The sequence below is a fragment of the Talpa occidentalis genome, unplaced genomic scaffold, assembly GCF_014898055.3.
Source record: "Talpa occidentalis isolate TD23 unplaced genomic scaffold, MPIMG_talOcc4v2.1 talOcc4.7, whole genome shotgun sequence".
Classification (NCBI taxonomy): domain Eukaryota; kingdom Metazoa; phylum Chordata; class Mammalia; order Eulipotyphla; family Talpidae; genus Talpa; species Talpa occidentalis.
Genome location: NW_023605083.1, coordinates 108,110,340 through 108,123,144, shown reverse-complemented (window position 1 = coordinate 108,123,144; position 12,805 = coordinate 108,110,340). Strand labels below are relative to the sequence as shown.

The 12,805-nt window shown below is 35.9% G+C and overlaps 1 protein-coding gene across 1 annotated transcript in view; it reads left to right on the top strand.

Moving 5' to 3' along the window:
• Window positions 1-12,805, top strand: part of BRIP1 (BRCA1 interacting helicase 1) — a 94,214-nt gene that overhangs the window by 75,718 nt on the left and 5,691 nt on the right. Inside the window, 3 exon segments of the mRNA XM_054688779.1 lie at window positions 875-987; window positions 7,903-7,985; window positions 11,251-11,574. Coding sequence (XP_054544754.1) covers window positions 875-987; window positions 7,903-7,985; window positions 11,251-11,574 — 520 coding nt within the window.

The window sequence follows — 12,805 nt, the reverse complement described above, 5'->3', positions numbered from 1 at the left end:
TCTGTTCCCTGCTCTGTCTCTGGTGAATCCTCTCACCCTCCCGCACATCTGGCCTGTACCCCAAACAAATAAATCTTTTAAAAAATCCTAGGACAATCATTAAAAAATAAAATTATATAGTAACTAATAAGCCAGTAGTAGAAATAAAATGGAAGCATCAGAAGATTTAAAAAAAAAACTTATTTCCCCCCCAATAAAGTTGGAATCAATGAAAGATAGTAAAATGGTAGATTTAAACCTAATCACAGCAGCAATTTTATTAATGTGAGTGGTCTAAAATCTCAAATTAACAAGCAGAAATTATCAGACTGGACAAACATAGAAGAGCAAACTACTGATGTACATTTCAACATCAATGAATTACAAACTCATTATGCCAAATGAAAAGAGACACACCAATTTTATTATGTAGTACATAATAAAACTGATGGAAATATTTCTCTTTCAAGAAAAGGCAAACCTGAAAGCAGATCATTTGTTGACAAGTCAGCAGTAAAGGAAATTGACTGAAAAGGGATAGGAAGGAACTTTTTGGGGTGCTGAAAGTATTTGAATTATGATTGTGGTGGTGGTTACATGAACTGTGAATGTCAGGATTCATTTACTTATACCTTGAGAGTTTCTGAATTTTATTATATGTAAATTATTTCTCAATAAAACAAAACTGACATCACTTAGCTAACTGATTATATGCATGTGGGAATTTAGGAAATGTAAGGATGATTAGAAATGTTTTAAAATGAATTGAAAAAAATTTATTACTGAAAAAAACTTTCTGCACTAATAAAATGCCCTGTTAAACATGTTAGAAGTTAATAATTTAAAATAAGCTCTAATTATCTACTGTATTTTAAATACATTTTTTAAATATTAGGTTGAACTAAAGCGACAATATAATGACCATCATTCAAAATTGAGGGGTCTTTTACCAGGCCGTCAATGGTATGAAATTCAAGCATACAGGGCCTTGAACCAGGCCCTAGGCAGGTAAGTGGAATTTGTTATTGTAATATTATCTGTGACTGGAGCTGTAGTACAACTCACCTTGTTATTTTACTCCTTATAGTGGATTTGGTAAAATTTTATTTCACTGAGACCCTAGCAGTTGGTGTAATTTCAGTGATATATCATAAATGAAAGTTGAAAAGTCAATGGAATAAATGAAACTTAAAATAAAACTCAAAATTTGCCAAAAGTTTACAAAGGTATTCATTAAATGTTTATAAAAGCTCACCCCAAACAATAAAAGTTTTATCTTGTAAACATCACAAATCATGATTTTATAGGTGAAAAAGCAAACCATTCAGGAGTTAAAACAAACCATGCTTGTGGTACTGAAGAATTAATGCAACTAACAGTTAAATTTAATTATAATAATCCTTTTTCTGTGAATTCTGGTCCATTAAAATTTGTGCTTTGTGAAACTAGTTTCTATGTCGCTATTTTATACCATAATTTTGTAATGTAAAACATCAGCTTTTAATTTATGAACACTAATTATTATATTTTTATAATGTAATTTACTATTTTATATTTTCTTTTAATGAAATTGTAATTAGTTTAACCATGTATAGTTTTTCTGTGAGGTTGTAAGACATTCATATAATTAGAGAAAAAAAAAACCCAGATTAAAAATAGAATCATGGGCCTCCCTGGTGGCGCAGCGGTTGAGCGCTGGGTTGCGAAGCTGCCCACAGCCTCTGCAGCGTCGGTTCAATCCCAGGCTGCTCCCTGGCCACCGGAGGAGGGTCCCACATGGCGCACAGACCTCTCCTGCTGCCCGCTGCTCCCCTCAGCAGTGTACTTCGGTCCTTCTGCCTGCTCTGCTCCCCTCTCTGGCTCTGGTGAATTCTCTCACTCTCCTGTGCCTCTGACTGTACCCAGTGCTTGCATAAATAAATAAATAAATAAATAAATATTTAAAAAAAAAAAATAGAATCATAAAACTGTGACATTTGACATATTTCAGTTCAGCCAAAAGGCCCACAGCTAATCAAATCCAGAATTTAGATTTTTCCAAAGTATCTTGTCCATTCACATTAGCCCATTTGCATATAAGCAGTCCATTGTATTTGAGTTTGGATTTATGTACACCAAGTGACGTGGAACTGCCATATCTAACTCCCAGAAAGCACCCACTCTCCTCCCTATCATTTCAGAGTGTTATTCTGCATGTGTTTCTCTTCAAACTGAGCAATTCAGTTCCATGGTTAATCTACTGATAGGGTTAAGATGTTGCCCTTTTCTGCCCAGAAGTCCCATTGATACTTAGCCTCAAATTTCACTGCAGAATGTTCTTGAGGCATTTCTTCTGATTACTTTGTTTCTCCCTGTTGATTGACCCATTCTAATCTTAGTTAACATTAATTAATAAATGAACCATTAATTTAAATGTATTATTTAGCAAATTGTTTCTATGGGAGCCCAAATATATAAAGTTCTTGACATTTAGTCCCAATACTTATATTCAGGAAAATAAATATTCTTACCTCAGTTGATTATTTTTTCCATTTAATATACTTTGAATTTCAAGAAGCCATTTGAATCAAAGCTGGATTCATTCCCTACTTTGTCATTTTTATAAACCTTTTAAACAGATTATAAGAAATGAAATTATTTGTCTAATATCACATAGCTACTAAATTGCCCTTCACATCTTGGCTCCACCTATTTTTAAACCCTCAGGACCTGTATTGTCATCCTTGTATTCTATCTCTGTTGACTAAAATTGTTGCTATGAAACAAACATATCACTATTAAACTATTAAATATGCGGTATCCTTTCATTACTCTCTGCCTTGGCATAGAAGCTACCATACAGTTAATTCATTTGGCTAGTTTAAAATCAAAACCTAGTTGCAGGTCATATCCTTTATGAAGACTTAATAGTTTCTCCAACTAAGTTACTTATATCTTAGGAAACACTTTTCATACAAATTCTGTTTGTTATAGCATATATCTCATGTGTTGCAGTAGCCTGTATATGTACATGTGTATCTGTGATGAATATATATATATATATATATATATATATATTTGCTTGTGTGTATATATATATAGATATAGATATAGGTATCTATCTCCTTCCTTAAACATATATTATACATTTTTGCATTCTCAACAAATTGTATACAATTGTATACTGAAATACAACAAATTGCATTTCAGTTTGGGGCTTAGATGCACAGTAAAGTCTTGTTGATTTAATGAAGAATGCCAGGTCCATTTCTTTTCCTATTATATCATGTTAGCCAGAGAGCTTCTACAGCTTCAAAACATACTGTTCTAGAATTTTATGAAAAGTATGTGTTTGCGATGTTGCTATACACTGTAGTTTTATCATTTTATTAATTAAAAAATGGATAGTCCCATTGTTACTTGCTAATTTTCAGGAAAACAATATCAACAATTAGCTTATTGCAGAGAAATGTATCTATTTAAAATCAAGGAAATGCTTTATATATTTATGTGATAATACTCATAATTTGTGTTGATTGCCAGAAAACTCAGGCACCATTCTTCTAGGTGACATGTCTAGAAGGTCTAAAGTAAGCAGAAACAAGTTGAGGTAAAAAAAAAAAAAAGTTATTTTTTTTAAGCCCTTATGGGGACTGTTAGAGTATTTGAAGTAATATAAGTTCATGAAATGTAATAACAATTTTCAGGAATGTACCAGATGGTTTTGTGACCAGGTTATAACTGTACTGAGTTTCCTAATGGATCTGCTTTACTAAAAGTATAATCTTTGTCTCAAGTGGGCATAATTCACTTGATCAAGGCAGTATGAAAACACTGGAAAAGAGAGAAGGCGAAACCTTTTTCTCTGAACTGTTTTGTTAATTTAAATGTATTTATACCAGAGGACATGAAAAATAAATCAAAATGGAACCAAAATAGATAGGCATATGATTTTCAACACTGTTCTATAATATTGGCAATTGCCATCTTCCTATCCTGCTCAACTTTAAGATGTAATGCTTTGAAACCTTTGGATTACTTTAAAACAATATTTTAAGAAAAATATCATATAAAACTTAGATTTTTAAAGCCTCTGTGGAAAATTTTATCATTTATGTCAATCTCTATCCCCTCTCAAAATTCCTTGATACTTAAGAAATAAATATGCAAATCTACAAGTTAAAAGAGTGAGAGGTGGGACAGTGACAGATGAGATGTCAAAAAAGTTTGAACACTACAAAACAGATGAATGATTGAATGACTTATGAAGCCAGCATTATTCTGCTACTGAAATTAGGTAAAAATAGTATGGTTAAAAAAAAAAAAGAACAGACAATATCTGTCTTGAACATAGAAAAAATATAATTAACAAAATATTAGCAAATTGGGTGAGATCCATAAAATGATGGAGTGAAGATCTCTGAAAATTCTTTTCTCAGTAAAAACAATGAGAAAAACACAAAATAGAATCAACATTTTAAAAACTCTGGAAATTAACCAAAGTTTACACCATTCCAGAAAACATATATTCATGACAAATAGCTGGGTCTCATTAAGAATAATGAACTTTGAGGGGCCTCCCCGGTGGCGCAGCGGTTGAACGCTGGGTTGCGAAGCTGCCCGCAGCCTCCGCAGCGCCGGTTCTATCCCTTATCCCGGTCCCCTATTCCCCTGTCCCCTATCCTCGGTTGCTGGGCGAGGGTCCCACATGGTGCGCAGACCTCTCCTGCCGCCCGCTGCTCCCCTCAGCAGTGTACTTTGTCAGTCTGCCTGCTCTGCTCTCTGCTCTGGCTCGGTGAATTCTCTCACCCTCCCGACTTCTGACTGTACCCAGTGCTTGTATAAATAAATAAATAAATCTTTGAAAAAAAAAGAAAAAAAGAATAATGAACTTTGTGGTATTTTAACTTACCCAGTTCCCATCACTGCTGTCCACGTACACAGTAGCTTTAAAATATGGTGAAAGTCAGCAACCCTCAGCCCCTGAAGGAATGGGACCTCATTTTCAGAGGATTATCATTGTAGTTCGCTGGAGGACCCCATTTACAAGGCTGTCTTTATTTGACCTGACTTCCATCAAACCTAGGCAATTGTTTAAACTTCATAGCTTCCTAAGACAATGAGTGAAAATTGGGTCAAATAGTCAGCTAACTTAAAATCTTAAAGGGAAAAACGAAATGAGATGTCTGTTGGGAGGCTTTAAAACTTACAACATATTCTTGGAAATTCAGTAGGCCACACATGTATGTAGGACTCTGCACATGACCAGAGATGCCCACATGCTGAAAAGATCTGAGAAAGCCCTAACCACTCAGCTCAGGCTAACCTTGAGGGTCTGCTGTAGAGAAAATTCAGATTCAAACAGTTGTCACCTGCATGGCTGAGAGTTCAAAGCATGTCCAAAAAACATAAGCAGAACTTCTTAGCAAAAAATGGGAGGTGTTAGTTCCAGACATTTAAGAAAATCAGTGTCTGATCATTAACTGACCACTAAGCTAAATTAGCAATGGTCATATATGACCAAATACAGACTTTACAAAATAGTTTCAGAGAAGACACATCAGTAACAACAACAAACCTTGAGGAGGGTGATGAATCTGATTTTTACAATTGACACATTATTTAAAATACAGTGTTTGCAATATAAATTATGACAAGTACAAAGAATGAATGCCCCATTCATGGGGGAAAAAGCAATAGAAAGTGTCCCTAAGAAAGTCCAGACATTGTACTTAATATAAAACCTATTTTAGATATGGTTGAAGAACTAAGGAAGTTATGTCTGAAGAACTACAAGAAAGTGGGGCCTCCCCGGTGGCGCAGCAGTTGAGCGCTGGGCTGCGAAGCTGCCCGCAGCCTCCACAGCACCTGTTCGAACCCCGGCCACCGGGCAAGGGTCCCACATGGCATGCAGACCTCTCCTGCTGCCCATTGCTCCCCTCAGCAGTGTACTTTGGTCCTTCTGCCTGTTCTGCTCCCCGCTCTGGCTCTGGTGAATACTCTCACCCTCCCACGCTTCTGACTGTACCCAGTGCTTGTGTGAATAAATAAATAATCTTTAAAAAAAAAAAAAAAAAAAACTTCCTTTAAAAAAAAAAAAAAAGAACTACAAGAAAGTGGGGCTCCCTGGTGGGGCAGAGGTTAAAGTCTCAGTGCTCTCAAGCTATCTCCAGCCACTGAGGCATGATTTTGAGCCTCAGCCAGGGAGCTAAACCACTTGGTGCAGCAGCCCTCTCCTGTCTTGCCTGCTGCTCCCCTCAGCAGTGTATTTCAGTAGATCTGCCTGTTCTCCCTACTCTGTCTCTGATGGATCATCTCACCCCTACACCTTTGGCCTATACCCCAGTTCTTGCATGCATAAATAAATTTAAAAGAAAAATATAAAAAAAAAACTACAAGAAGCTGAGAATTATGTCTCACCAAATAGAGAATGTTAAAAAAGATTTTTTTTAAAGAACCTAAAGGAAATTGTGGTGTTGAAAAGGAGAATAATTGAAATGAAAATCTCATTTAGAGGGGCTCAAAAGCAGATTTGATGAGGAAAAAGAATCCATTTACTAAGAGACTGATCAATTTGGATTATTCAATCCGAGGGACAGAAAGGGGAAAAAAATGAAGATTTTTAGTGAACATAGCCTCCAGAACATGTTGGATCCCATCAAGTATACAAATATGCACATAGTGGGAGTCTTACAAAGAAGAGAAAGAAAGGAGCAGAAAGATTATTTGAATAAATAAAGTTTAAAACTCCCCCCAAATGTTGAAAACATTATCTACACATCTAAGAAAATTTGTAAACTTCAAGTAGTTTAACTAAAAAAGATCTGTACATAGACATGTCATACTTAAACTATCGAAAGACAAAGAGAATTTAGACAGCAGCAAGAGAAAAACAACTCATCACATATAAGACATCCTTAATAATCTAAACAGATTTCTCATTAGAAACTATGAAGAGAAGAAAGCAATGAATTGACATAATCCAAATGGAGAGTCAACCAATTCTTTAGCAAAATTATCTCTTAAAAATGGAGGATGTAGGATATTCCCTAATAAGCAAACACTAAACTAAAAAATGTTCTATAATGGTTAATGGTATATGTTGTTAAATCTTATCAATTTACTAAAAACTACTAAATTGTACACTTAAAATTAAAACAAATTTTAATAAAAAATTAACATACTACAACAATGCACCATGATCACATGTGGTTACACTAGAAATGAAAAGCTGGCTTAATATTTGAAATTTTTCCAGTATACTTGAGGCCAAATTTTTTTTTTTTAAAGATTTGTTTATTTATTTATACAAGCACTGGGTACAGTCAGAAGCGCGGGAGGGTAAGAGACTTCACCAGAGCCAGAGGGGAGAGCAGAGCAGGCAGAATGATGAAATACACTGCTGAGGGGAGCAGCGGTACGGCAGGAGAGGTCTGCACAGGAGAGGTCTGCACGCCATGTGGGACCCTGGCCCGGCAGCCGGGGATCAAACTGGCGCTGCAGAGGCTGCGGGCAGCTTCGCAACCCAGCGTTCAACTGCTGCACCACAGGGGAGGTCCCAGGCCAAATTTTTTTTAATAGAATTAACCATTCATTCATGATAAAAATTTATGAAACTGGAATACAGATCTACCGCTAATATTTAGGTTAAAAAATAGTCTGTGGTTAGGGAAGATTTTGGAAGCTTTCTGGACTTTCAAAATAGACTATGTTTAGCATTTTGGGGTGTGAGTTTTTATAATTGGCAGAAGTGGGTTTTTTTTCCCTTAGGTATATTGTATTGCATTGCTTTTATAGCTATGTTCATATTAATAATTTTGATTAAAGGCACATAATATAATGATGTCTATCATTAATTTTTGCAAATTCCTTTCTATCCTATTAGAAATTGGCAGTTATTTTCAAAATTATATTTATTTTATTTTCTCCCTATTTGTTACATAGGTGTATTCGGCACAAAAATGATTGGGGAGCTCTAATTCTAGTGGATGATCGCTTTAGGAGTAACCCAAATCGATATATATCTGGTAAGATTTTCAGCTGGACTTAAGAGTAAGAATTAGTACAATCTTTGGTATTTAATGAAGTTCTAAAGACAATGCATTGGACAGAGAGTTTGAATTAATGGAACAAACATAGAAAACTTCACATTGACTGGAAATCTAGTTTTTAATGCTTGTTATGTGTACAAAAAACAAAATCTTTATAGAAAAGAATCTGCTTGGTTACCAATATAGTATTTTGTTTTTGTTTTTGTTTTTTTGTTTGTTTGTTTGTTTTTGTGGGAGCCTCGTAGGCGGCTGGGGAATGAACCAGCGCTGCAGAGGCTGTGGGCAGCCTTGCAGCCCAGTGCTCAACCGCTGCGCCACCAGGGGAGACCCACCAATATCATATTTTTAAAAAAACATCCTTGTTTATTTTTTCAGAATATAGGATTTTTCCCCCTCAGGTACCATCACCATAGTTTTCCCACCACCAACGTGCCCAACAGTCCTCCCCCACACTCCACTGCACTCTTTTCCCCACTTTACCCTACTTCTCTCCCTCCCTGTCCCCTCCTGAATGTCCCAGATCTACAGTCTGCTTTCAAGGGTCTGTCCTACAGTTTGTCTTTGATCGTATGGCTTCTCTAGATTCCACCTATAAGTGAAATCATCTAGTACTTGTCTTTCTCCTTCTGGCTCACTTCCTTAGACTGATACCTTCAGTTTCCATCCATGTTGCCACAAATGGCATGAGGTTATCGTTTTTGATCGCTGAATAGTATTCCATAGTGTATATGTACCACATCTTCTTGATCTGTTCATCTGTTCTGTTCTGGGCATTTAAGTTGTTTCCATCTCTTGGCTATAAACATAGGAGTGCAGGTTTCTTTTCAAATTAGTATTTTTGTGCTCTTTGGGTAGATACAGAAGAGTGGGATTGCTGGATCATATGGTAAATTAATTTTTAGTCTTTTGAGGAATCTCTATGCTTCTTTCCATTGGGTTGGGCCAGTCTACCTTCCCACCAACAATGTTCCGTTTTCTCCCATTCAGTAGGGTGTCTCTTTTGGTCACTGTCTCTTTCACCGTACAGAAGCTTTTTAGTTTGATATAGTCCTAGTTATTTATTTCCTCCTTTGTTTTCCTTGCTGCTGGAAATGAGTCTGCAAAGATATTTCTGAGGTTTATGTCATGGAGTGTTGTGCCTGTTTTCTTCTATGTGTTTTATGGTTTTGGGTTTTACATCCAAGTCTTACTCATTTTGAGTTGATTTTCATGTACCAGCATAGTATTAATCAATTCAGATCCTTAATTTTCATGGAATATGAGATATGAACCCATAACGTAGTAATATTTTATTTGGCCTTGTCAAGGGAAAAGCTGTTCCACAGAAACAGATTTTCCAGAAACTATTAAAATTTTATATCTAGCACATAAGTACATCTCCTTTGACTGTTTACAATTCTTTATTTTTTCATTCTGGGTTATGTTGAGATTTTTTTTGTTTGTTTAGAAATGCTTCCAGTTATGAAGTGTTCTGTGGTATGAAGTATAAGAAATGCTTCTTATGTTAGAGCTAGTGTTTTCTAAAAGGAAAAAGCATGCTGCTTTCTGCAAGATCAAATTGATGATTATTTTTCCCCCACTCAAATATTATATGCCTGTGGTTTTTAAACCAGTAGTAATACAGTCCCTTTAAAGTCAATACCAGAAATCCATCCTTTATTAAAGAACTTAGGATATACTAGCATTTTTATTATTAATTTTAAAGCTACAAAGGTCATATTATACTAATGAAGAGAAGTTAAATTTTAAATTTGTTTCAGATTAGCTGTCTGTGGGTATGAACTCTACTTTTTCCACTTCAGAGCCCATACTGTGTTTGGTTTGTATGTAAATATACCCATCTGAATTATAGCATTAAATGCTGCTATTTTATTCTTTTCTTCTCTTTCTATGTAAAGCAAGCCATTGTACTTAGGTCAAAATACAACTAAGAAAATGTTATGTGCTAATGTTTAGTCAGCAGGTGGAGCTCAGATTCTTTCAAGTTTTCAAAAGCAAACAATGGTATTTTATAATGAAAAGACTTTCTTTGATTTAAAAAAGTTGAATGAAAGATGTAATGTATAATACTAAAATTTTTCAATTTTGGAAGAGCTCGTATTTCAGTTTGGTATAAATATTTACCCCAAGCAGACAAAAAAAATTTCAAAGGTAATGTTTACTTAATTTTTTTCCCTTATTTTAAAATCTGGAACTTAAGTTTTTATTTCAAATTCAGATTTGTGCATGTTCTTTGAATATTTTTCATTATTTCTGTATGGTTTTTATTTTTTCTGAGATTCGTAAAGTGAAATCTTTTCTTATCTATGCTATGTGGCACTGCAACACATTCCGTTTGTGACTAATTTTATGTTTAGATTCTATTTGCATAAATATAGATTGATAGAAAAAGAACAAACTAAATAAATGTGTTTACAATGAAGTTTTAGTTGCTTAGAACCCTGTTTTACTTACTTTGAACTTATACTAGTGACTTTAAAATACTCCAAAAGATGGTCATAGTTTTAGTGGCATCAGCAAAGCATATTTATTTTCTAAAACTCTAAAGATCTGATTTTAAAATTCACACTGGAGTGATACTACAGAATACCTTATGCTCGTAAATTGTTTTTATGCCATGTTTTATTTGTCACAGGTCAAATCTTACCCCTTACAACTTAATTATTTACATATTAAAAAATAACTATATACATTTGTAATAATACTGAGATAGGATATTATTTACCCATAAAATTGTTATTCCTTTCACCCATAGAAGAGTTTAACTTATATTTGTAATTGGGAGTAAGGGAACAAAAAAACCTATGAGACTGGAAACTTGAATTTATTTTTGCAAAGTAGTAAAATTTAAATGCTAAAATGGAAGGTTGTATTGTTTACAACTTCTAGTTCCCCTGCAATGAAAAGGTAGCCAATTAAATTCACCTATTCCCCAGTTATTAGAAGTGGAGAAATAATACATTTCCTCCTCCCTGCTCTAGTTCCACTGCCTCTCCCCTCCTACCAGTGGAAAATCAATCACTGCATATAAAGAGAAATGTTACTGACACTGAGTATATTATACATATGAAGGTAAAAAGACATGAAAAATGAAAATAATTCTACTCTAAATTCAAAGTGGATTACTTCATTAAAAAATTTAAATACATTACTTTATTAGAAAATTACCTTTTTTTCTTGATGTATACTATTTTAATAACTAAATAACCAGTTTCTATACTAGCTTTATCTTTTTCTTTAGGACTTTCGAAATGGGTACGGCAGCAGGTTCATCATCATTCAACCTTTGAAAGTGCTTTGGAGTCCTTGGCTGAATTTTCCAAAAAGCACCAAAAAGACATTGATATATCCAAAGAAGAAAGGAAGTCCAGAAAGGACAGTGAGTCTACACTTGAAGTGGCGTTTTCCAAAGACATTATTACCTCTACTTACTTCTCAGAGACAGCAAATCATCTATCACCAGAAAATCCTAGGGAAAATGAAGCAAAAATGTGCACCCAAGAATTACAGTGCCCTAAAATGAATCCATCTCTACCAAGTGGCATCGTCTCCAGAAAAGAAAAAGGTATGAAAAGTTCTGCTCATTTATATTTGATAAAGATGTCTTTCATTATTATACTTATAAAATCATATTTATTATTTTATAGTTTGGTTTCCTTAAATATGTTGGTTTCTTTTTAATATGAGAAGTTATTCTAAGATAATGGAACTGTAGGGTGTACTACAGTGGAAACAACTTTTGTCAGGAAACCTGAGTATATTTTCTGGTTTTCCACTAACAAACACATTAATTAGCTTTGTGACCATAAACAAGTCTCTTAACTTTTTGGAGTTTTTTTGTTTTTGTTTTTGTTTTTGTTTTTTGTGAATTATGTGTTTAAAAGTTACCCAATTCTTTTTTTTTTTTTTAAAGATTTATTTATTTATACAAGCACTGGGTACAGTCAGAAGCGCGGGAGGGTGAGAGAATTCACCAGAGCCAGAGCGGGGAGCAGAGCAGGCAGAAGGACTGAAGTACACTGCTGAGGGGAGCAGCGGGCGGCAGGAGAGGTCTGCAAGCCATGTGGGACCCTCGCTGGCAGCTGGGGATCGAACCGGCACTGCAGAGGCTGCGGGCAGCTTCGCAGCCCAGCGCTCAAACGCTGTGCCACCAGGGGAGGCCCACTTTTTGGAGTCTTAATGGAAAGAGGAATAACTGTATAAATCCTCCTCCAGGTTGGGTTTTTTTTTTTTTTTAAAGATTTATTTATTTATGCATACAAGAACTGGGGTACAGGCCAGAGGTGTCAGGGGTGAGAGGACTCACCAGGGACAGAGTGGGGAACAGAACAGGTAGATTGAAATATACTGCTGAGGGGAGCAGCAGGTGAGACAGGAGAGGTCTGCTGCGCCATGTGGGTATCTCCCTGGCCAGGGATTGAACTCATGCTGTAGTGGCTGTGAATAGCATCATAGGTTGCGGGTTAACCCCTTGCATCACCAGGGAAGCCCACCAGGTTGGGTTTTTAAAGATCAAATAAGGGGTCCTCCCCTTATTTGCCTGGTGGCGCAGCGGTTGAGCGTTGGGCTGCGAAGCTGCCCGCAGCTGAAGCTGCCTGCAGCCTCTGCAGCACCAGTTCGATCCCCAGCTGCCAGCGAGAGTCCCAGATGGTGCACAGACCTCTCTTGCCGCACCCGCTGCTCCCCTCAGCAGTGTACTTTGGTCCTTCTGCCTGTTCTGCTCCCCACTCTGGCTCTGGTGAATTCTCTCACCCTCCAGCACTTCTGACTGTACCCAGTGCTTGCATAAATAAATA